This window comes from Ambystoma mexicanum, chromosome 1q (genome assembly GCF_040938575.1).
Source record: "Ambystoma mexicanum isolate Mex_15411 chromosome 1q, UKY_AmexF1_1, whole genome shotgun sequence".
NCBI classification, from domain to species: domain Eukaryota; kingdom Metazoa; phylum Chordata; class Amphibia; order Caudata; family Ambystomatidae; genus Ambystoma; species Ambystoma mexicanum.
The window spans coordinates 1304005755-1304032267 of record NC_090922.1 but is presented as its reverse complement, the minus strand read 5'-3'; the positions used below and the strand labels follow the sequence as shown (position 1 = coordinate 1304032267).

The following is a 26513-nucleotide window of genomic DNA, read 5'->3' as shown; positions in this document are numbered from 1 at the left end:
AAGGAAAAGGTGGTTATAAGAGTTAGGTGCACCAACACATTTCTAGGTGAGAAGCATTCTAGAGAAGGCAGTTGTAACAAATTTAGACAGAGTCAATAGGCCTGTGCCAGAGTCAGTGGTACAGGGCAAAGTGCCCAGGAGCAAAATGTTCTAGATGCTGCAGTCAAGTCTTTGTTTAACGATTCGAAAAGGTATTTGCAGAAGGTGAAAGACATAGTTAGAGGATGGCGGCGGCCAACCCAGTAGGTAAAACAAGGATTTAAAACACCTTTTGACGGTAGTGGTGGCGGTAGTTCCTGGCAGTTCCTGCAGTTCGGGTGATCCAGCAGAGGAAGAGGGGCTCTCGTCGTGAAGAAAGGTTTGAGTTACTGCACTGCCCAGGGATGAAACCAGCCGCGGTGCTGCCCGACGAATAAAAGATACGCTCCTTTAAATCGCGGTCATGGTGGACGGGTGCCTGCCTATCCGGTCTCATAGTGCTTGGCACTGGCGATTCGACCAAGGCAGGTCCTGGAAGGCGATTGGCGAACTGGTTGGCCCCACCAGCTGAAGGGAAGAAGATCTTCTCAAGTCGTTGGAGAAAAGTGGTGAGGATCTGCAGCAGGGCTTCACTGGTGGTTCAGTCGTTGCAGATATCTTTGGCTTCTCTCCTCTTTGGCTTCTTAGTTCCAGTGGCGACGTCTTGTCCTCCAATCCTCAGGACCCTGCTTTTATGCAGCAATACCCCCATTCACACAGCCTAGCTGTCACTCACACAGTGGGGTGGCTCACCTGGCGGGAGAACCCCCAGCCTATCAGGGCAGAGTGCGACTGGTCCAGGGTGCCTATTCCCCCTCCCACACATCCTGTCTACCCCAGACTCAGTGGCGCCTAGAGGAGGTCTTCTGTGCAGAAGCGTGCCAAAAGGACGAACAAAGGATCCCCGACCTGGGTTAGGTTTACAGAGGAAGACACGAGAAAGAAATATTATCAAAGTTCTGGCAATAAAAACCTACCAGAGTAAAGATAATATTAAATTAAACCGGCGGTATGTTAGAGGCTGTCAGTAAAAGTGGTAGCCTCGAAAAATGGGAAAATCCCATAAGGAATATTCGCGGTCGAATATTTTCAGTAGTAACCACTGCCACCAGCCAGAAACTTTTGAGAGAGGGACTGTATGGTACACCCTCGAAAATGAACACTAGGCAAAAACTATTAACCCTTCCCAGTACCTCCATAGTAAGATGGTTTGTACTGGTTTTGTTCATAACGATTGACTAGTAAAGTCAATGGCAACTTTACATGCCCAGGGAGACAGTAGTCAGTCCCAGGGTATGGAGTCTATGTTTGGGTGTCGCTACGACACCCCTGTGGTACGGCATGGAGGGTGCTGTGTACCACACATGTAAAAAGATGATTCCTAGAGGGTGAGAAAAACCCCATAGACCATAAGCACACAAGATAGCCTAAAACACACACTAGCAAACTGTCTAAGAGTGGGAAAAAAGGGTCTCACTCTTAGCAGGAGAAACAAAATAAACCCTTCAAATCCAGCAAAGCTGCTGGGGGACTCTATAGGTAAGGGAAATTAGCCTTATAAGAGAATTCTCCCTAACACTCGCCCCCCATCCACAGACTAAGGGACAGGAGGATCTAATCCACTCCTGGATGAGTCTCTTACCTCTAGTCGGTTAAAAACATCCTAGAGAGACATCAGCATTTTGGTGGTGACATCCTGACCTATGCTCAAAGGTTTTCCTTTGTAAGCTATATGACCTACAAACCCTTTCTGGTACATCTTTCTTATTTAAGGTATAAGGGAGCTGATCTAACAGTCCCCTTGAAGTTGCAACAATTTCTGAACCCAAAATAGGTTTTCTCAAGGGGTCCTTATAAAGGATTCCCTTAGATCTAGAAGGACCTCCATGGTTCCTCACCACCTTTCCTTCAAGAGCAGGTTGGGTGTCAGGTATCCTGGTTGGAGGGTCAGAGGTCAAGCCAAGTACAGGCTTCCTCTTCTTCTGAGATCTGGTTTTACCTGGTGGAGGAGTTTCTTTCCTAACACTAGGTTTTTCTTTGGAGTCTTCAGTAGAAGAGTCCACAGCCTTAAGGTCTTTAGCCTTGGCCCTATTGTTCCTGGATTTCCACCAGCTTTGAGAATTACCAGTTCTCACAGGCCTAGAGAGGGGTCCAATCTGTCTATCCACCTCTTCCATAGAAGCAGGGGGAGTCAAAGACTTTATAATTGGAGGGTCAATAGTGGAGCTTGGTTGGGGATCCCATTTCCCTAACATTCTAGCCTCAGATTTGCCTGTGTTACAGGTCAACTTACTAACATCAGGGCTTTCTGTGGGGGTCTCCGTAGAGGTTGCCACAGGCTTAGAGTGGCCTCTTAAGGTTGCCTCTCTAGCCAATTTGGTTTGGTCCTGTGTCTCCTTACTAGGAGGCCTGGGGGTACTGGATACTACTCCTAGAGTTTTTAGATCATTCCCCAACAGGACTCTCCCAGGTACCTCAGTCTGAACACTGACAGGAATCCTCACTGTCATGTTATTACACTGAATGAGGGCTGGTAGAATAGGAACCAACTGTACAGGACCTCCAGAGAATTTAGTGGGACCTTTGGGTGCCTTAGCAACATCCTCAGGCTTGAAAAAGCTTTCATCCACTACTGTTCTGCTGGCCCCAGTGTCTCTCCTGGCAGGAGTATCCTGGCCATTGACAAGAACACTGTCCATGTAATATACTTTATAGTTTTCTGGAAGGGAGTCATGCACACCCCTATTCTGTTTGCTAAACAGACCCATGGACTCTAAGGATACAGTTGCTTGAAGACCCAAGGGTTCTTCAGCAAACAATTCATAATGGACACTAGCCATTTGTACTTCCTCCTCAGGAGCGAAGGCTAAGAAGACTGTGCTGATCCCTGCAGGTTTACCCTTGCATCTGGGATCACCCTTTACATGGTCAGTAGGTAGACCCAAAAACATAGCATTTTCCAAATGCTCTCAGGAATGGGAGTTTCTGCTGACCTACCTCTGGTTGGGCCACAGACGCCACTAGCCCTATTTGGTTTCCCAGGTGGCTTACCCTGGCTATTTTGGTGTTTGTGGCCCTCTTTGGGATGGGAGGTATTAGAATTCTCTTGGTTCTCTTTTGGTGGCTGCTTCCCCTCATCCTTCTTCTGAGTTGCCCCAGATTCTTTGCGAGTAGCCCTGTTGGAAACCCACAAGTCAGCAGCCTTGCCTAACTTCCTAGGATCCATTTCCTTAGAATCAGCCAAGTGCTGTCTGATCTCAGGAGAGCAGGCATCATAAATAGACTCCAACATGACAAGATTTCTCATTCCTTCATAAGTGTTCCCTCTGTAACCCTTAATCCATCCCTCTAAGTTTTTCAAACATTCATTCGCCCAAGTAGCCCAAGGGGTACTATCATGTTTTTTAAGGGTCCTGAACCTCTTAAGGTACTGGGAAGGGGTCTTCCCAAATCTAGCTATCAAAGCTAGTTTCACACATTCATAATCTATCCTATCCACCTCCCCCCAACTCCATTACCACATCAGATGCAATAGGGGGGAGCCTAGAGAATAACCAGGGGATCAACTGATTCCCTGTGATTTCCTGGAGCCCATGATTGTATTCAAACATAGCTAACCAATCTAACACATCCAACTTAGGTTCACACATACCCACAATCTCTTTAGGCCTCCGGGATCTTTTTGGACTGGAGGATCTAGAGGATTCGGGGAGAGAAGCATTTTCCAAAGACAATTTCTTCATCTCTAGCTTGTGGTTGAGCTCTATTTCTTTGAGCCTTAGTTCTTGATGTCTCTGTTCAGTTTGTGCACTAATTCTTTTGAATTCAAGTTCAAGTCTTATTTTGTCTAGAGTGATACATTCAGGACTTAATGTGGGACCTAACAATGGTCCAGTAGCCATAGGTTGAGGCCTTTGAGCAGGCAGAGGGCCAGAGGGGGTGACATTGTTATCCTCCTCTTCCTCATCTGCTTCAACAATAACATCATCAACATTATTATCCTCAATATCTGCTACAATTGCTGGAGGGGTAGGCACTACAGCTCTACTCTCCAGTCTTGGTGTTCTTACAAGCTTTCAATCATTTCTGATTTCTTGCCTTTGACAGGAAGACTTTTCTGTTTACACCGAACATTTAAATAATCAGCAGTATTTACAAGGAGGGTCTCCTGGCTATAGCCTTCCATATTCGACTTTTTTTAAATGAACTTTTAGTGATTGTTAAGCCTTGTGGTTAATTGAACCAAGGTACTAGCAGCACTCTAAAATGTAAATCCAATACTTTTATCCTCACCGCTGTACACCAGTGTTAGGCAGAATCCTGTGCAGTTCCCTTAGGGAGCACTACAGAAGATTACGACTACAGGTATATGCAATAAATCTCCTTTGGTATCAGTCTGTACCACAAAGATTTAGTTGGAAGCTGTGGCTGAGCAGTCAGTCTCTCAAGAGGGAGATGAGCAGTAGTCAGGGTTTACACATTAAGGACTACAATACTATGGAACAAGGAAACACTGACAAAAGCTTGTTATCAAAAGAATATATATATTTATTTTACACTCTCCGATGTTCACACACAAATCACTATTATAAAAGCAAGTTAAATCAGTCAAGAAAAGTATACACACTCCCTATTTAAATTGTAGACAAGTTTGAGCAAGAGTGAAAACTGAGCAAAACGGCACAGTGAAAACCAAGCAGAAATGGCACTCTAACAATTTCTCAAGAGGGAGGGAAAGGACAAGTTATACAGAGAGATACTCTTCAACACAGCAACAACACTTCCCAAAAAGATTGTGAACAAGTTAGGCAAGGCAGTATTCTAGCATATGCAATACTGAGATGAAAACCGAGCAAAATGGCACTTTACAAGTTTAAAAAGAGGGAAGGAAAAGGTGGTTATAAGAGGTAGGTGCACCAACACATTTCGGGTGATCCAGCAGAGGAAGAGGGGCTCTCGTCGTGGAGGAAGGTTCGAGTTACTGCACTGCCCAGGGATGAAACCCAGCTGCGGTGCTGCCCGACGAATAAAAGGTACGCTCCTTTAAATCGCAGTTGTGGTGGACGGGTGCCTGGCTATCCAGTCTCCTAGTGCTTGGCACTGGCGATTCGACCAAGGCAGGTCCTGGAAGGCGATTGGCGAACTGGTTGGCCCCAGGGACGTCATTTCACCAAAATGCCAGGGGTCGCGGAAGTGACGTCACATGACCCTTGACCTCTGATGACATCACAGAAAGTGGCCATTTGACCCCACCCCCATGTGACACCACATGAAGTGATGTCACACGACCTTTCACCCTTTGACAAAACATGAAGTGGCATCGCATAGCATTGTTCCTCAGTACACTAAGAACAATATAGTTACGATATTACAGTATTATGATATAAATTTCATACAAGAATGTATTCCCATATCTAGCATTAATATCGGTGTGTATATGCCCATATGACCGAATTGCTGTGAATGTAACCTCTAAGGCCAAATGATGCCATGGAATGTAAAGAAAATACATGTGGCTGTTCCATGCAATAAAAGAAGGTGCATTAACAAATTCAATTCTTAGATACTGAGCCAGAACCTAGCAGATCTACAGGCATCCCCTGTCGGGATATGCAACAACAAAAAAGTATTAATTCAGTTGACTCATCAAGTGATCTTGAGATTTACTTTGCTACTGAGCATGTGAGGAGGCTGAGACGTGAGCACCCCCCGCCTGCCCATCTCCGCCCACGAGTCATCGACCATTGCTTCCACCCTCCTGGTGGTGATACGAAGAGCGAGGCTGGAGGAGGAAGCTGCGTAGGCACAACCCGTGCTCCGAAGCTGCGGCCAGTCACCCGCACCTCCGACCACCTCGGTGAATGCGACGGTGGGGTGGAGGGGGACGCGGGTGCCACACACGACTGAGTTCCTCCTGCAATACATTTTTTGGGCTGGGGGAACCCCCCCAGCCAAAATGGATGTGGCCCCTGCTTCCTTGGGCCCTGATCGGTTGCTCCTCCTCAGCCTGCACCCGCACACCCCACTGCCAACCATTGACAACCAGCCCTGCATGGTGCGCCCGGGACCTGAGACACTGTGAGCTCGTGCCAGTCAGCGTGGTCACCCATCATACCCTCACTGAGGCCCACATTCCCCACAGCTAAGCCCGAGGACACACAAGGGCCCACTTGTTCTCCACGGATGGTGCCTGCAATTCTTACCTGTCCAGCCGGCGATCTTCCTTCCAGGCAGGTGTCTTGGTGTCTTGTTAGGAGGTCCAGAGGGGCTCCAGTGTGCTGCAGACCTGACCGGATGCATACACAATACATACACAATACAAAATGCACGTGCTTTACCTTGACTCAGGTCAACATGGCAGCAGCGCCTACCCTACTTTGCACATATGAAATGGTTCCAGCCAAAATAAGACAGTTTCATTGCATCAGCAAGTTTGTACAGTGTGTGTCATTTTTCAAATAAAATGGACACACACGTACAGATGTATACAAAAGTAGCATGCCCACAATTGCCAGACACTCACCCACATGCTTGTTGTAGCCCGCTGCACGGCCGCAGACATCAATCAGCCCTTTGGTCGGGGCCAGCACCTGCCCTCTGAGCAGGTGGAAGGGGCGAGAGAGGGTGACAGTGTCGGTCTCATCTGGTTGTGCCCATGCCCAGCCTCTGCGTAAAGACACATCAAGTCCAGGCTAGCTGGGATTGGATGCTGGGGGCACCCTGGGAATCAAATTAGGATTCATTCTCCCCCTCAACCCCCACAGGTGCGCAGCGATCAATTTTCTTTTTTCATCTCAGCGTCAGGCCCTGGGCGCAATAGTAGCTCTGTTAAGCTAATGGTTGCTAAGCAACCCTTGCAAGGCTTGACTCGAGGAGACACATTGCCGCCGTGCTCGCTCGCCCGCTGCTCACGCAGGCATTGGAGCTTGCAATTTGCTTCAGGACTGCTGCTTCCTAGTATTCATTGGCACATCCCCCACAGCCAGCCTGGGCGTCAGGAGCTCGAGAACGTCCAGTGCAGACCTAGTCTGCAGACACAGTGGCACCCACCGCCGAGCTTGCACGTTGTGCTTTTTTAAACTAGCAGTTTTGATGTTTTCAACAGGGGTCTGTCCCCTGTTGAAAACAACAAACAGTTCTTAAAAAGAAAACAGCTAAACCGATGCGCTTAAAAAAAGAAAATACCAGCACGCTTAAAAAAAAGAAAATACCAGCACACTTAAAAAAGAAACCCAGAGGTCGCAGGAGGTCGGCAGAAGTCGCAAGTTGTGACCACAGAGGTCACACTTGCGACCTCTGGTGACCCCCAAATGACGTCCCTGGTTGGCCCCACCAGCTCAAGGGAAGAAGACTCTTGCAAGTTAAGATCTTCTCGAGTCGTTGGAGAAAAGTGGTGAGGATCTGCAGCAGGGCTTCACCGGTGGTTCAGTCATTGCAGATGTCTTTGGCTTCTCTCCTCTTCGGCTTCTTAGTTCCAGTGGTGACGTCATGTCCTCCAGTCCTCAGGACCCTGATTTTATGCAGCAAACCCCCCATTCATACAGCCTAGCTGTCACTCACACAGTGGGGCAGTCGAATATTTTCGGTAGTAACCACTGCCACCAGCCAGAAACTTTTGAGAGAGGGACTGTACAGTACCACCTCGAAAATGAACACTGAGGAAAAACTATTCACCCTTCCCAGTACCTCCATAGTAAGATGGTTTGTACTGGTTTTGCTCATAACTATTGACTAGTAAAGTCAATGGCAACTTCACATGCCCAGGGAGACAGTATTCAGTCCCAGGGTATGGAGTCTATGTTTGGGGGTCGCGATGACACCCCTGTGGTACGGCACGGAGGGTGCTGTGTACCACACATGTAAAAAGATGATTCCTATGAGGGTAAGAAAAAACCCATAGACCATAAGCACAAAAGATAGCCTAAAACACACACTAACAAACTGTCTAAGAGTGGGAAAAAAGGGTCTCACTCTTAGCAAGAGAAAAAAAATAAACCCTTCAAATCCAGCAAAGCTGCTGGGGGACTCTATAGGTAAGGGAAATTAGCCTTATAAGAGAATTCTCCCTAACACAATGCACTAGGTGTGGTAGAAAAAAGAATCACTTACAGGAAACGTTTTACAACTATCCCACCTAATCATATAGTACCCCCAGCTCTACAAAATGGCTGACCCTATAACAGAGCCTTCACAGTGATGCATGACATTGGTCAGACATTGTCATAAGCGGAGGTACTCACCCCAGTTTCCAGCTATTGCCATTTGCTTGTTTACTACCATCTTTTGTCAGGAATTAATACGATATGCTCTGGTACTCTATATAATGTAGGCGTTGCTATTGTATGCCATGTAGTGGCAGCGAAAGCCCAGAGACTGACACCATTGCTAGTTTTTTTGCTGCCAAGATTTTGGGTATTCCTGCCATTGCCAAGTATTTACATCCACACACCATGTATCCTACCCATTTTTTATTGCAATGATGCGTCCAATGTACTGCCACCAGTTGCAAGGTGCACACACCATTATTATTATCATATTATTATTATATGCCATGTTTGCCATCATATGCCTGGCTGCTCAAACTGAGTATCACCTATCTATCACGTCTTGCTTATATTCGATTATGCCAGGCTAGCTCATCATAGCCACATTCCAATATTTACTTCTGTTACGTTATTTCCAGGTTCCATGCTGGACACTTTGCACAACATGACACGAATCTATGTTGCCAATGTGGCATATTATGTGTAAAATTACCAAATGCCATTATTACGAATAAGCACAGGATTGTATTTTGATATATATATTATATTGCATTCTATTATACCTAGTATTATAGCTAGTTCATAATAGCATACAGGAAGATAACACAAGTGAAAAGACCACAGATATTAATAGAGACCAAAGTTCTGATGACTAGAACTTCCTTGATGCTAAATAATTACTAGTAAAGCGACTTTGGAACGAACAAATATCATTGAATAGAAGAAGAGGAGTAATTTGAGGAGCCAAAAGGAAATATAATTCTGGTTTCAGCTTGGAATTGCAAAGTTTATCAATGAATTGCCTTAATAAAACTGTTTTTATATATCAGTAGAACTCTTTGCTATTTCCCTGAAGAAGGGTTGAAATGTGAGAAACGTGTAGGCATGTTTTATTTGTATGAAAAAATTGCATAGCACTTAAAACATGTTTTCTACGCTTAACAAAGAGTATATGAAAGAATTCTCTTCTTCCAAGAGGATTTGTGTAAATGAAATGTTATTTAACAAGGCGAGGGTCACTGAGCAACGGATGTAGCCCCTCTGTTTGTTATTATATTATAACTAGTTTGACTACATCCAATTAGGCCCAGTTAGCATGGCTTAGCCAAGACAAGCAAGGCCCTTTCCTGCCATGGCGATTAGCACAGCAAGAAGGATGTATTGCATTACACCCACTAAGCATAGCAAGGCCACATTTCCTTAGGGCATGTGAACACTGCACACCCTGATAAGACTTTGCAAGTTAGCACTGCAATGCCTCAATCTTTTTTGCCCACTTAGTATACAATGGGCAGAACCCATTGTGCCCAGAGAGCACATCATTGTCCAAATTGTGTTATGTTCAGCTAAAATATTGCTGCCTGATGCCCTGATTTTATTATGGTAATTGAGTAAAGTATAGTTAGATGTTATGAGATGCAGTTAACACAGCGCAGCCATATTACACCACGCCCAATGTGACCGTGTTCCATTTGTCCAGTGAGCACAGCATGATTGGTGCATAATAGGTCCAGTTAGTACAGCCAACCTGGGTTACATTAGATCCGGCTACCACTGCCTGACCAGCGAACATTAGGCCCAGTTGGCACAGTATGGATGGGCAGTTTATGTATGGCACAGTCAGAATGGGACCATTAAAAAAAAAAAAAAAGTATTGATGTGAATTGGTTATTCAAGTTACCGTACACATAAGCATTTCATTCCAGTTTAGCCACCATAAAACCTTATATATAGTAATACATACAACGGCAATAGAAATAATTTTGCTTCTACAATATGTCAAGTATCATCCTCTCCTACAATTTATGGCGCTTCTGAGAGACATATAGTCCAAAATGCTCTGCTGGATCAATCCATACTAATACCCCGCTGGCGAACTTAGAGTATGTAGAGCCATAACCGGACCCTTCCCAATGAGTCACAACCAAATCCTGATCCTCAGGCAATAAGTGTGTTTCCTGAAGTAGGCCTATGGGTATCTTTCTCCTATGTAAGTAGGATCACACTCGATTCCTGCCCATGTACGAGCCCAGGCCCCTCACATTCCAGGTCAGTATCCTACCCAGCGCCATTAGCAGGGCTCAGCAGCTACCCCAACGGTGCCTTTGATCTTCCCCATGTGGGCGCCATCATGCTAACATCTCTCTACTCGCGCCCCTCATTATCAAACTCATACTCTCCCACACGTGTCCAGAGTTTACGATGCAAGCATACAATACGTCCAGTTTCAACGCCGAGCCACCCTAGTCATTCCAATAACATTTTGCCCCAAAACTCTTAGAATAAATGAAACATAACCCAAACAGTTAGCCCATTATCTCTTGGTCAAAACTAAAATCCAACAGCAGCTCACTGCTCAGGTTCACCTGTACCTCTAAGGCCATTCAAAGTCATTGGGTGCCCGGTTAAGGAACCAACAACAGGCCGATACAAGATATCCAACTATTTTGGAGATGTCAGAGTTCCACACAGCGGGTAACAACGCCCCGCTCCCACTAATATACATCCCATAGTATGTGGTGGTCGAATCGTCATTGATGAAGTGACCTCCGTGACATCCCGGGTTTTAAGTGTATCATGCATCACTTTCTTATCAGTATGCTAATTTTCCATGACTCTGTCCTCACCTCTGCTCAGCAGACTCGCCCACTCTGGGGTGTCAGGCCAACCATGGTGGATCCCGCTAGCCAGCAGTGTTCTCAGCCGAGTCAGGGCTGATCTCCCCAGATGATTTAGGGCGCTGCCCTGTTTTCCTTCCGGTCATCAAATTGTTCCCTGCCAGACAAGCCATTATGGTCCATCCACACGTTCGCTGCTTCCGGACTTTCGAAGATGTCTGTCTTCCCCTTGTGCAAAACTTTCAATCTGGCCAGGTACATAAGCATATATTTGAGTCCCAGTTGGTGAAGTCTCACCTTGGTGGGCACGAACATGTTCCTTCTCTTTTGCACCATAGGTGTGTAATCAGGGTATATGGCGATTGTCGAACTGCCTCTCTGTATCTTCCCACCCTCTCTGGAAAACTGCAAAATCACCTCCCTGTCTCTGAAGTTCAGTATCCTGGCTATGACAGGTCTAGGGTATGATCCTGGTGGGGGCCTCTTCTGAAGGGATCAGTGGGCTCTTTCAATGATGAAACCCTGTGATAGTTTCCCAGGCCTACCACCTGTAGCATTAAGTTCTGAGTGTAGGCAGTCGGGTCCATGCCCTCTGTTCCCTCCGTTAATCCCACCGTTCAAATGTTTTTTCTTTGAGATCTGCCCTCCGCAGTCTCAGCACGCAGTTCTAGCATAGCATTCCTTGCGTCCAGTGCCTTCATCCTTTATTCTAGGTACTTGGTAGTGGTCACTGTTTCTTTCAAGAGCAATTCTGTGGTTGTGACCCTTTCGGCCAGCAAGCGTATGTCTTGCCGCAGGAGTTGCATTTCAACCTTTACCTCCTCAATTTTGTTTTCTAGGGAGGATCTTAATGCAGCAATGGCAGCTAGGATTTTGTCTTCTTGGTGGTCCGACTGTGGCACCTGGGTTTCCATCTGCCCCAAATCCGTAGCCAAGGAAGAGTCACGCTGTATACGTTGACCCGCGAAGGATTCCAGTATCGTAACTTTGCATTTCTGTTTAGTGGATGGCATGGTGAGAGTTGTATCTGAATTGTAATCTCTGATCGAGGCTTCATAGTTTCCAAATAGGGTACGTCGGTCTCTCGTGGGGGCTGTGATAATAGGAGTCCTCTTTCTACATGCAGTGATCAAGGGCAATGGTGGTAGGGTCCCAGCGCTAGCACTAGCTCAGTGGCATGGGGGAATAGGCATCCTGATCAGGCATAGTTCGCAGTCCACCAGAGTCGCAGTTGTGTTAGATCTCCATAGCATTTCACACTAGTAAGCCCCTGTGGGATAGGTTGACAAGCAGTGCTGGGCACCGACCATGAGCAGCATACACAGGCATCCCCCAAGAGCTTAAGACCACGGTCCCAGCCCGTGCAATCTGCGAAGATCAGTGCGAGGATCAATAATGATCGTAAAATGACCCTGAATTTGGGGAGCCAGGTGCAGCCCCTTTGCATCGAAGAGGAGGCAACCTTTCCAGCCTTTGCAAGTGCTGTCCCAGCTGTAGTGGGCCGCCCCAGGCAATCCCAGCAGCCGCCGCCTCAACAGTCCCCAAAGTTACCAATATATCTTCCAGCAACTAATGCCTCGGGTGCTGTGTATTGGCATTTGATGGGCGGCTGGGGGGAACATAGTTCCCACATGCCCATGAAGCGGTGTTAGCATTATGGCGAATTATGGAAGTTCGTCAGAGGCACCAAGTAAAGTACTCCTTGTGGTATCTGGGGCGTTTGGAAAAGAAATGGGGGCTGAGTGACACAGTTTTTCAAACGTAGTACAAGTGGTGTTTCAGAGCCATCAGGACGCCCAACATTCGGCGATACTGAAATTGGTGCCAGAAGTGTGTCTTGTCCACTTTGAGGCGGCAGTGAAAGCTGGGGACGTATTTCCGGTTCATGTGTGCGTCCGTATCACCAGGCCCCCCTTGCCCTAGCACAGAGTACTCCCACAGAAGTTGCGGCAATGCCACATGAGCCGCTTCCCATGGCACGGTGGGCCCCCGTTGACATGGCAAAGGTGGGAATACCCATGGCACACATGCCGCCGCACAGCTGCGCTCTCCCTCTGTACATTTTGGTGGGTGTCCTTTAGCCCCAATCCGATTCACAACCACATATTCAGGCGTGGGTGTGCCACCTCTGGGTGAGGCCCGCACAGCTCTCCGTCCAGACCAAGCCTGCTGGTCCCCTCTCAGAATATCACCCCACAACTCCGTGTGTGCCGTCAGCCGTAGAGTCAGGCAGGTACTAGCACCTGGCACTGGGTGGTCCGTGTACATCAGCAGAGCCGGCGTGGCCGCCATCTTTGATCGCAGCGCCCGCTCCTTCACCAAGCATTTTCTTGGCTCCCCGGGCTCCCATTTTCTCAGCTCAAGCCCACGCTGACAGCTGCGGCCATCAGCACCCTGGATACACAATCAGAGTTGAGTTAGTCACTGATTAGCACCACATTCAGGATCTGTTGCAGGATGTAAGTGGGAGCTCAGGCAGGTCACGTCTTCACTGCATGAGTTCAGGCCACGCCTCCTCGACCGAATTCATACCTTAGCGCTATATTGGGCTGAGAATTTGGCAAGTTTAGTACTTTCTTCCAAATTAAGGATTTGACTGCATTCCAATTTATGTTTTCAGATGTAATAGAAAACTCTTATCCATATAACAGCGAAGGTACTGCTTTTGTTGTGTAGAAATCAATTTAAAGGAAGTAGTGTATATATTACAATACTTGGTATTGATTTATCTTATTTGTTTAGCCGATTGGTTAGCTTTTACTTTTAACCTAATGAAAGCCATGACACAATCTCACTTCTTAGAAGACTGATTTATTATTATGTTTATAAAACAGTGGTGCTGGAAAGTGGAAGGTGGAACCAAATTAAACATAACTGAGTATGGATTTGAAGCGTCTGCTTTCATTGGTATGCAACACTTCTATCCAGTCCCTACCATCCAGTTGTGTAACACAAAATGTGAGGGCCCCCATGTGATGCATGCTGAGGCCCACCACCCCAAGCTCAGCAATAAAGCATGGGCCGCATCACACCCCGTGCCGTCCTTGACCACCACGCATGCACAATGTGCATGATGATCATGCTGCTGCAGGGGAACACTGCACTAGGTTAAAGATGTACGTATGCCTGGCTCCTGAGTCCTGACACCCAAATGTACCAACCAACTCTGTGTGCGTCCAGTAATATTATGCACAGTAATGATACCATTAGAAAATATGTTCATGCTCTTCTCTTGTTGGCTTTGCACTTAATGCCAGTAAAAATCTAACACCACAGGAAGAAAACAAGTTATTGCTGCTGCACAAATATTTGCCCAACTCCTGCACCACCTTGTAAGAATACTCGTCATGTTGACTTTGCCCTCAACACCAGTAAAACATGCAATGGCACAGTAGGCCTCCACCCACGTTTCACCATGTAACAGCACTCACAATGTTACTATCATTATTAGGGTTATTATTAGGGTGTTTATTGAGCACAGTCCTAGCTTTGGGAAGCAACAGAGCACTTTTGAATCATAGGGGGAAGAACACAGTGAGGGAAGCAGAGAAAAAAGGAGCGTGGAGCTAACAGGGAGAGTGAGATTGGGCAATTGGCAGCAGTGATCTACAAGCAACCAGGCAGGCAGAGAATGGGGATAGAGTCTCGGGTAGGGCAGGGAGAGCAGGGCATGTGGACCTAGGTGTTAAGGAGGAGCCATTTCTTGAAGAGGAAGGTCTTGAGCTCTTTCCTGAACTGTTGAGTGATGGGGCAAGTGACAGTCTGATGTTGACAGGAGGAGGTTACAGTCTTGGTGCGTAGTCACAGAAAGCCTGTCTTTTGGTTTTTTCCTTCCTGCACCGTCATAATTCAAGTCTGCTTTCCCTACTTCAGGTGGATCGCAGGTCTCCGGAGATGCTGAGTTTCTCACTGAGGTAGCTTGGGGATTTCAGGATGACAGCATTGTAGATGATGCAACAGGATTTGAAGATGATACCGGCTTGCCGCGGGAGCCTGTGCAGTTTGATGAGGGTCGGGGTGATGTGGTCGAATTTGCAGAGTCCTTTAATGAGTCTTGCTGTAGCATGCAGGACACATTTCAGGGGTTCCAGGATAGTCAATGGAAGCCCTTCCAAAAGGGCATTGCCAACATCCAGGTGGGAGAGGACTAAGGCTTGGACAGTGGATCTGAAATTATTTTCTAGGATGAAGGGCTTGATTTTTTTCTGCAGGAGAGAAAGTTGGTACCAGGACATTCGGATCTTCCTTGCTATGTGCTATTTGAACCTGAGGTGTCTGTCAATGTTGAACACAAGGGACTTGGCACAGGTGGCCAGCTGTGGGGTGAATCCCTCAAGGTTCATAGCAGAGAGCCAGCAATGGTTGTCAGGGCATTTGGTGTTGTTGGTCAGCAGTAGGAATTCAGTCTTGGAGGGGTTGAGCTCAGGTAAGCAATGGACATCCAGGACTGCATCAATGTGATGTCTTCGATGGAGGATATCTTGAGGTAGATCTGTGTGTCTTCTGCGTACTGATGAATGTGAATGTTGTGTGGAGCGCGGAGGGTTCTGAGCGGTTCCATGTAAAGATTGAAGATCACAGGGGACAGGATGGATCCTTGTGGGACTGCACAGGCGATGGGTAGAGTTGGTGATCTGGAAGAATCCATATGTAAGAATTGTTTGCGATTTGTAATGTATGATTTGAAGCTGAGGACGATCTTGCTGATCCCCATGCTACAATGTAGATTGTCGGCAAGTGTCTGGTGGTCTACTGTTTCAAATGCTGCTGAGAGGTCAAGGAGAACTAGGAGGCCAGAATGGCTATCATCAAGGATTTTAAGGGCATTGTCAATCACCTTGATGGTAGCCGTTTCTGTGCTGCATCTGGGTCTCAAGCCATATTGGTAGGACTGAAGGAGATTATTGGCTTCAATGTGTTGTAGGAGTTGCGTGGCTAATGCTTTCCAAGGAAGATGGGTGATGGGGTTGAAGTTGCTCAGATCGTCAGGGTCCAGTGTTGGTTTCTTAAGAAGTGGGAGGATTTGTCCAGCCTTGAGGATCGAGGGGAAGGTGCCTTGAGTTAGGGAGTTGTTGATGATTGTTAGGTAAGGGAGGGGTGTTTCATTCAAAAGAGTACAGATGCAGGGAGGATGTCGTCCACATATGATGTGGCCTTGAGGCATGTTAAGGTGGCAGTGAGGTCTTCCATAGTTAATGTCTTTAAAGTTATACAGGAAGTTGTGGTTTTGAGAGATGCGTTTTGTAGTGTGTTGTTATTTGTGGTGTTGGTGTCTTTGTGTTGTCTGATCATGTTGATTTTGTTGACAAGAAAGAGTTGATGGCAGTGGATTGTTCAATGGAGTGTGCTATGGGTGCTTCAGGCAGAGGGTTGATGCAGTGCATGATGGCTTTGAAGAGGGTTCTGCTTTCATTGTTGGCCTTGGGTATGGTATTTTGGTAGTACTTGCCTTTGGCAGTGTTGCCCAATTGCCTGTGTGTGGCACATTGTTCCTTGACAGCGAGAGGTTGGATGTGCTGCAAGATTTTGCAATTCCTTTCTTGTTTTCTTATGTTTCGATTGAGGTGGAGTTCTTTAGAGTACCTGGGAGCTGAAGGTTTAGGCTCGAGGGTGCGCCGTTTCACTGGGGCATGGTGGTTGATGTTGTTTGTGAGGGTGGTGCTGAGTTCCTGGAGAAGCGAGTTGCAGTCCTGGTTCGTCAGAGGTACATCAACCCATGTGAGGTGGAGTTTGGTGAGGTCTTCTGTGAAAGCCTCCACTAGGAAGTTCTTGAAAGATCTGAAGGCTTGATTGCTTGGTGTGCAATGGGTTTGCTTCAGAGGTGTGGTGTGGCTGATTTCAAAGGAGATTTCCAGATGGTCTGACCAGTTGAGCGGAATAGGAGGGTCGTGATGGAGGGTGTGCAGTGCAGTGATGATGAGGTTGAGGATATTACCTTTCCTATGAGTTGGTTCTTTCGTGTACTGTCCGAGGTTCAATGTGTCGAGTAGGCAGTGGAGAACTTACTTCATTGACTTGGTGCTGGGTTGCCAGGGATGTTGAAGTCACAGAGGAAGATGTTGGCATGCGTGATAGACATGGTGGTGACGTCTGTGAAGTCTTCGATGAAGGATGTGGTGGGCTTGTGTGATCTGTAGACGAGATGAAAAGTGACTGTGTCCGTTGGGGAGAGTGAGAAGTGTCAGGATAGGTTTTCAAAAGACCAATGGTGGTGACATCCAGTTGGGTGCATGATCTTGTTCGGATGGTCTTATTGTAAGATTCTATAGCCGTTGGGGGTCATGACATCTCGGATGTGGGTGGAGGTGGATGTCATCCAGGTCTCAGTAATGAAGATGGCATCCAAGTCATGTGTGGTGATGAGGTCGACAATGTCTGCTGCATGGTGGATTGCTAAGCGGACATTGGCGAGCAACAGTTTACATGTAGTGGTGGGTGCTGGAGTGATGGGGTGTATGGTGACGTGAGTGAGGTTGCTGCAATGCCATGTCCATGATGTTGCTGGTGAGCAGCGTGGTTGGTAATGAGTGGTAATAGTAGTGATGGACTGTTGGGAGAGAGAAGGGAAACACTTAATCAAGGGAACTTACCGATGTTAAAAGGGGAACTGGTTAGTGGTCCGCCTGGTCCGAAAAGGTATAAACAGGAAATGCCCTTTTCTTCGTCTGCCCTTCAGACCTGATGCCTGGGCGAAAGACGCCCTTGATCTAAGAGTTAAGAACGGAAAGGAAGAAACAGGGCTAAGAAGGTGGGTGGGGCTTAGGTCACGTGCCCTAGATCTAATTGCACCTGCTCACCAACTGCTGTTGATTTTGCCCTTAACACTGGTAACACATGCAATGCCACACTAAGAAACCATTTCTTGCTGACTTCACAAGTGTCGCCGCCCTTCCAATATAAGAGCACACATCATATTGGCCGTGCCCCTTTTTGGAGTCAAAAATGCCATGCTACAGAAAGAAAATGTCCAATCTTCCTGCCCTTTTATGCTATAATCCCCCTTCCCCAACACCTCCTCCATGTACTAACATTACACAAGTTAGCTTTGCACAAAAATACCAGCAAAACATGTAAGAGAACGTCCATGCACCAATGCCCCTTGCCTGGGCCCCAGCTTTGCACACACACACATTCATACGCATTCATCTTCCAGCCACTCACCTAGTGGCGGCTGGTGATTTATTTTAATTGGAAATGTGTAAACATTTCCCACAAATATGCCAGCGCAACCGAGCGTAGAGAAGGAGCCCAAACCCAACTGAACTGGGTTCGGGGGGATCCCCCCAACCCTCAAGAACGTGTTTTGAATAATGGGTTAAAATGGTGCATTATACAGCACACTTTCTGCATAACTGTGTAGCCAGAAAGTTTAAAATTGGTTGTGTAGGGTTAACCTAATCCAAAGACCCAATAGATGCAATTCAAATTTCCCAATTGTCATGATGCCGTTGCCCAAAATATATGCCAGTATAAAAACATTTTCAAGCTAACTGTGCCCATACATGACCATGATGTTTGCACCAATATATGCCAGTATTCCCATAGAAGGACATACTCATGTTTTCTTTTCGCATAATGCCAGTAATGATACTACAGGAAAACATGTCCTGGCTGGCTCCACCAATATATGGCAGTATCCCCACTTAAGGACATATTCCTGTTGGCTTGCCATTCAAATTGACATACCACAGTAAGGAAACATGACCAAACTGGCTGCACCAAAATGCCAGTCTATCCACATAATAACACATGTCATGCTTACTTTATCATCGATACCCAGTACAAATTGCCATGCCACAGTAAGCAAAGGCTAGACAGACTGCACCAAAATGCCAGTCTATCCACATAATAACACATATCATATTTGCCTTTTTATGGATGTCAAATGCCATAGTATTGCAACTCCACAACTGCCCACCTCCACCCGCCAAAATCAGTACCTTCTCAGCTATCACAGTACAAACATACACGTGCAGACATTCAGAAAACATTTGCTCTCTCATTTACTCGTACCATTCACTCGCTCATTCACACGTGCACCCAGCCATCCATTTGCATTACATAATACATAACAGACCTTTGCATGCACGCACACATACATACAAACATACATCATACACATCCAACACCCATGCACACATGCACATACAAACTTACAAAACATATTTATTTTCTTACCTGCTGCCCAAAATGATCTTCTCTGAGGGATTCCAGGCCTCCTGCTCCCAAGCTCCACCATGCCAGAAAAGAACCAGGAATCACAGAGCCCTTTTTTGCTCATGACATGCGCAGTGGAAGCGGAGTAGGAGCTCCTCGATCCTGCGCCGGAACCGGAACATTTATATTTAATGTCGAAGGGTGCTTTGACTTCAGAAAGAAATCATTTATTTCTGAAGTAGGACTGACTTCAGAAATACATTATTTATTTCTGAAGCTGGACTGGGCCCCCTAGGACATGGTGCAGTGGGTCCCCCGACACACCGCAGGATCTGCAGTGCTACTATCCCAGGCTCAGGGTGTTTGCCCTTTTGTAAAATCAAACATCAGTCCATCAGAGTGGCTCTCCTTTGAAATCTGTGGAAGCAAGGGATCTTCAGCAAACCTCTCCCTCCAAGTGAGACCAACATAACCTGATAGGTCTTTTTGTCTTCCAACTGATAGGGAAAGTCACTTAAGATGTCCCGGGTCTCTCTCTGGTTTCACGGGTATCGACTGAAATAGAACTAAGCTTTTGGACTTTGGTGTTCATGTTGCCCCTGTGTCCTTGCTGAGTATCGGTGTAGGGCTGCTTTTGAAGGTATTTTGCGCTTCAGACCACCAAAGTAAGAAAGGGACTTCTTATGCAGTTAGTTACTAGGAGGGAAGCTGGCTTGGAGACACTAAGATCCGCCTCCCTGTAGCTGCCTGCTTAATCCTTCTCATGGATCTACACTAACAGCCCATTCACGCCCCCTATATTTTCTCCTTGTCATCCTTCTGCAAGCCCATACCTAAGGGACCCCTCACTATTCCCCTACTGTGGTTCTGGCTCTCACTTACTTCTCATGCACCTACTCAGCATTTTGCCACAGTTTCCTACATCCTCCTACCAATCTCACACACTCCTGTAGTGTACAGTATTTTGTTTTATTTTCACCTTCATTTCTCACTTCCTTCTCCTTAGTGTCCACCTCCTTTGGCTCATTGGTTCGCCCTTCCTCCTACTGTTTCTCACCACCTTCCTTCTCCACCTCTGCCCTTGTCCCTTCTTCCGCTCCTGTGTTCTTCCTTTCGCCTCCTCTTTCTCCTTGATCTGAATTCCTCTTACAACTTTCACCCCCTCCTCTGATAGTAATCGCCCCCCCCCCTTCTTCGCTTTTTCTTGCCTCGGCTGTTGCTTTGCTCTTGATTGTCTCAAAACTCTCACACCCATGCGCTGCTGTAGTCTCCTTATAGTCGGGTTGCTGATGAGTGTGATTGGGTACTCTACTACAGGATTGGCTGGATTTACATTTGTGCTGTTACGTGGGTGTGTCTAATGGAGCGCCAGGTTCACGCATCCTCTGGACCATGGTTGAAGAAACCCACCATTTTGGTTTTTGAGTCGCTCTCATTTGCCCTCTGCGCTGGTCTTCTGCATCTACTGCGCCCTTTTCAGCGGCTTCCGTGGTGAAAGGGGAATCTCCATTGAGTTTGTTTCATGGATTGGACACTCGGCGGCCTGGTGGGGCTTCACACCATTTGGCTGAGATACAGAATGTTACCACATAATGGGGCTGGGTCACAGCAACTGCAGAATACATTTCAGAAAAGCTCTTTGTTTGTCTCTTCAATGGTCAGAACCAGTCATGCTGCCCATGTGCCAGTCTCCTGCCCCGGATAATGCGGGGGAGGCGAGGGGAGCCTCCCCACGCCACCTTATGTGCCTGCAGCACAGGGATGGTATGATACACCTGGCTCTTGGTTACCTCGTTCCACACACCGTTGCTAAGGCAGGGCACAATATCATAGCAATTGGCACACCCATATTCATCATGGCCCGCTAAAACAGTAAGGCAAGATTCCATTATGCCTCGTTAGCTTTGCAAGGTCAGAGGCGGTGATGTTAGGGCAGCACTAGAAGTTCACAGCTAAAGGAATTAGTCATTTCTACAAGTAGAAGAATGGAATCCCAGAAGTGACTCTCTTCCCTGGACTGAGGCTTCACATTATAAGCATGTATTGCTTGCTATCCTCCATGTCTAAAACCCACACTGCGAGCCACATGACCTTCTTCACAAGGGTTTGCACAAACGCAATCTTCTGCCTTGAGAATTGAGTTTTGTCGAATCTCTAACAGTCTGAACTTTTTCTGTGAATGCCTGTCCTAAGTTTAAGCTTGAGATGTCGCTAAGTATCACTACTTTCTTGTTGGTAAGGATGAAATAGTCTTGGATCTGTCTTATTTATTGGCGAATCTCCTACCCTGAGACCCCATGATGGGACAGACACGCACACACACGCGCACACACACACACACACACACACACACACACACACACACACACACACACACACACACACACACACACACACACACACACACACACACACACACACACACACACACACACACACACACACACACACACACACACACACACACACACACACACACACACACACACACACACACACACACACACACACACACACACACACACACACACACACACACACACACACACACACACACACACACACACACACACACACACACACACACACACACACACACACACACACACACACACACACACACACACACACACACACACACACACACACACACACACACACACACACACACACACACACACACACTCTCTCTTCTGGGTATTGTGTACATACGTTTGTCATATGTTGGTTCCCACATAATGAATTCTGCCCTTTAAATTTTTTTTAGGCGAGTAAACCAAGTGCAGGAATGCAAAGATTACATCACAGGCGGCCCAAACTCCTGCTACTTCAGCAGAGAAAATCTCTACCTGTACTGGACCTATGAAATATGGATAGAAGCGCTCAGTCGCTTTGGACATAAGACCTATGAAAAGGTGACTGTGAATACAGAAGATATTGGTGAGTATGATTGGCATCGCTGATGCTCTTCTCTTACCGCCCAGTGGAGGGTCACACCAGAGTTTGGCAAAGGAAAGAGTGCACGGTCACTCACAACCACCACAGGGCTGAAAAGTGCACACTGGTAAAGGAACCAACCGGTTTCTCGCTGGCGGGGCCGATCTTTATCCCAGGATTAGAACTCAGCTCGAGGGCTTGCTGAAGTGAAAGTCATTTTTACTTTTGGCTATTAGGTGCCGAAATTATTGCGTTAGAGTACAGCTAAGGAGAAATGGCATATGAGGAGGGGCACACATTTTTTATGTATTGTTTGGTTATTTACCCACCCATTGACTGCACAGGGCCGTGCTAATCCCTATGGTCATTCCGACCCACTGTCTGCTCCTCCCTGCCCAAAGCACATCCTCCTGGGATCTCTATGAACTAGCTGTTTCAAGCCTTACTATCAAACGTTGCGCTCAAAGGGCCAGATTCATGGAATATTTGCCCGGTTCAAAGTGAATTGTCACTGCTGAAACGTGACTTTGCACTGCCAACACAAACCCTGATTCATGGAACTGTGCAAAGTTATTTTGAAATGCAAAAATGACTATTCGTTGACTTTTCGCTGACTAGGCATTTTTGCAGTTCAAAATAACTTTTCCAGGACTATGCACTGAAAAAATACACTTTGCACAGTTCGACGAATCAGGGTTTGTGTCGTCAGGGCAAAGTCACTTTTCAGCAGTTCAATTTCACTTTGAACCAGGCAAATATTCCATGAATCGGGCCCAAAGTGTCTAGCAGTATTTTTTGTAAATCCTGCTTCTGAGAGTTAATGACTTAATTGGAGCTGTACATGAGCTACTGGTGCAATAAAACTGTCTTAAACAGGTCTGCCTTCAGGCACGTGATTTATAAGCACCATGCGTGTCCTTCACAGAAGTGCTGTTAAAAACAAGCATTGGCAAAGCCAACAGTTTTTGCTTGTGTGTAGGTATTAGGCATTTGCCAGGCACTGCTATTATATGCCCAGGCCCTCGCACCATTTTACAGCTGCTACCATCGATGGCCAGTGAATACTACTACGGCAGTGCCTGGCAAATATCTTTCTTTGCGCACATAAAGGGCATGGCCAATGCTTGTTTTCAGAAACCCAGTGAACTGTTTGTATGAATAGTGATAGATGTCAAATTTATATAAATACACATCCGCCTTAGTGATGTGCCCATGGGTTCCTGCGCCTTACACTGCATCGTGCAGTGAATACGCATTGATCACCAGCGTGCGTGCATGTGCTCGTGGCGGTGATTGGACATGGTTGCCAGAGTGCAAAAGCATGGCAGCACAATTGCACAGGATCCCCACTGACTCTACCTTCTCTTTCCTAATGAAAAAGAGACGGACAGAATCGGCACGGATTCCAGCCTCTTTGTTCTGTGCCACATCAAATCGTGATAGTATAGTGACGCAGGTGCTGTATACACTGAGGGAGATGCATAGGCCCTGCTGTACAGTGACACAGGTGCTGTATACACTGAGGGAGATGAGGGAGATGCATAGGCCCTGCTGTACAGTGACACAGGTGATGTATACACTGAGGGAGATGCATAGGCCCTGCTGTACAGTGACGCAGGTGCTGTATACACTGAGGGAGATGAGGGAGATGCATAGGCCCTGCTGTACAGTGACACAGGTGATGTATACACTGAGGGAGATGAGGGAGATGCATAGGCCCTGCTGTACAGTGACACAGGTGATGTATACACTGAGGGAGATGCATAGGCCCTGCTGTACAGTGACGCAGGTGCTGTATACACTGAGGGAGATGCATAGGCCCTGCTGTACAGTGACGCAGGTGCTGTATACACTGAGGGAGATGCATAGGCCCTGCTGTACAGTGACACAGGTGCTGTATACACTGAGGGAGATGAGGGAGATGCATAGGCCCTGCTGTACAGTGACACAGGTGATGTATACACTGAGGGAGATGCATAGGCCCTGCTGTACAGTGACGCAGGTGCTGTATACACTGAGGGAGATGAGGGAGATGCATAGGCCCTGCTGTACAGTGACACAGGTGATGTATACACTGAGGGAGATGAGGGAGATGCATAGGCCCTGCTGTACAGTGACACAGGTGATGTATACACTGAGGGAGATGCATAGGCCCTGCTGTACAGTGACGCAGGTGCTGTATACACTGAGGGAGATGCATAGGCCCTGCTGTACAGTGACGCAGGTGCTGTATACACTGAGGGAGATGCATAGGCCCTGCTGTACAGTGACACAGGTGCTGTATACACTGAGGGAGATGAGGGAGATGCATAGGCCCTGCTGTACAGTGACACAGGTGATGTATACACTAAGGGAGATGAATAGGCCCTGCTGTACAGTGACGCAGGTGCTGTATACACTGAGGGAGATGAGGGAGATGCATAGGCCCTGCTGTACAGTGACACAGGTGATGTATACACTGAGGGAGATGAGGGAGATGCATAGGCCCTGCTGTACAGTGACACAGGTGATGTATACACTGAGGGAGATGCATAGGCCCTGCTGTACAGTGACACAGGTGCTGTATACACTGAGGGAGATGCATAGGCCCTGCTGTACAGTGACGCAGGTGCTGTATACACTGAGGGAGATGCATAGGCCCTGCTGTACAGTGACACAGGTGCTGTATACACTGAGGGAGATGAGGGAGATGCATAGGCCCTGCTGTACAGTGACACAGGTGATGTATACACTGAGGGAGATGCATAGGCCCTGCTGTACAGTGATGCAGGTGCTGTATACACTGAGGGAGATGAGGGAGATGCATAGGCCCTGCTGTACAGTGACACAGGTGATGTATACACTGAGGGAGATGAGGGAGATGCATAGGCCCTGCTGTACAGTGACACAGGTGATGTATACACTGAGGGAGATGCATAGGCCCTGCTGTATAGTGACGCAGGTGCTGTATACACTGAGGGAGGCGTATAGGCCCGGCTGTACAGTGACACAGGTGCTGTATACACTGAGGGAGGCGCATAGGCCCTGCTGTACAGTGATGCAGGTGCTGTATACACTGTGGGAGATGCATAGGCCCTGCTGTAGCGACACAGGTGCTGTATACACTGAGGGAGGCGTATAGGCCCTGCTGTACAGTGATGCAGGTGCTGTATACACTGATCGAGATGCATAGGCCCTGCTGTACAGTGACACAGGTGATGTATACACAGGGAGAGACGCGTAGACCCTGCTGTACAGTGACGCAGGTGCTGTATACACTGAGGGAGATGAGGGAGATGCATAGGCCCTGCTGTACAGTGACACAGGTGCTGTATACACTGAGGGAGATGCGTAGGCCCTGCTGTACAGTGACACAGGTGATGTATACACAGAGAGAGATGCGTAGGCCATGCTGTACAGTGATGCAGGTGCTGTATACACAGAGAGAGACGCGTAGGCCCTGCTGTACAGCGACACAGGTGCTGTATACACTGAGGGAGACACATAGGCCCGGCTGTACAGTGACACAGGTGCTGTATACACTGAGGGAGATGCATAGGCCCTGCTGTACAGTGACACAGGTGCTGTATACACTGAGGGAGATGAGGGAGATGCATAGGCCCTGCTGTACAGTGACACAGGTGATGTATACACTGAGGGAGATGCATAGGCCCTGCTGTACAGTGACGCAGGTGCTGTATACACTGAGGGAGATGCATAGGCCCTGCTGTACAGTGACACAGGTGATGTATACACTGAGGGAGATGCATAGGCCCTGCTGTATAGTGACGCAGGTGCTGTATACACTGAGGGAGGCGTATAGGCCCGGCTGTACAGTGACACAGGTGCTGTATACACTGAGGGAGGCGCATAGGCCCTGCTGTACAGTGATGCAGGTGCTGTATACACTGTGGGAGATGCATAGGCCCTGCTGTAGCGACACAGGTGCTGTATACACTGAGGGAGGCGTATAGGCCCTGCTGTACAGTGATGCAGGTGCTGTATACACTGATCGAGATGCATAGGCCCTGCTGTACAGTGACACAGGTGATGTATACACAGAGAGAGACGCGTAGACCCTGCTGTACAGTGACGCAGGTGCTGTATACACTGAGGGAGATGAGGGAGATGCATAGGCCCTGCTGTACAGTGACACAGGTGCTGTATACACTGAGGGAGATGCGTAGGCCCTGCTGTACAGTGACACAGGTGATGTATACACAGAGAGAGATGCGTAGGCCATGCTGTACAGTGATGCAGGTGCTGTATACACAGAGAGAGACGCGTAGGCCCTGCTGTACAGCGACACAGGTGCTGTATACACTGAGGGAGACACATAGGCCCGGCTGTACAGTGACACAGGTGCTGTATACACTGAGGGAGATGCATAGGCCCTGCTGTACAGTGTCACAGGTGCTGTATACACTGAGGGAGGCGCATAGGCCCGGCTGTACAGCGACACAGGTGCTGTATACACTGAGGGAGACACATAGGCCCGGCTGTACAGTGACGCAGGTGCTGAATACACTGAGGGAGGCGC

At 47.5% G+C, this 26513-nt stretch overlaps 1 protein-coding gene across 1 annotated transcript in view; it reads left to right on the top strand.

Annotated features, from left to right (window-relative positions):
• Positions 1-26513, top strand: part of LOC138522289 (cytokine receptor-like factor 1) — a 134082-nt gene that overhangs the window by 49298 nt on the left and 58271 nt on the right. The window contains exon 4 of the mRNA XM_069635390.1: positions 21825-21997. Within this exon, the coding sequence (XP_069491491.1) occupies positions 21825-21997 (173 nt within the window). The remainder of the gene's footprint in view (positions 1-21824; positions 21998-26513) is intronic.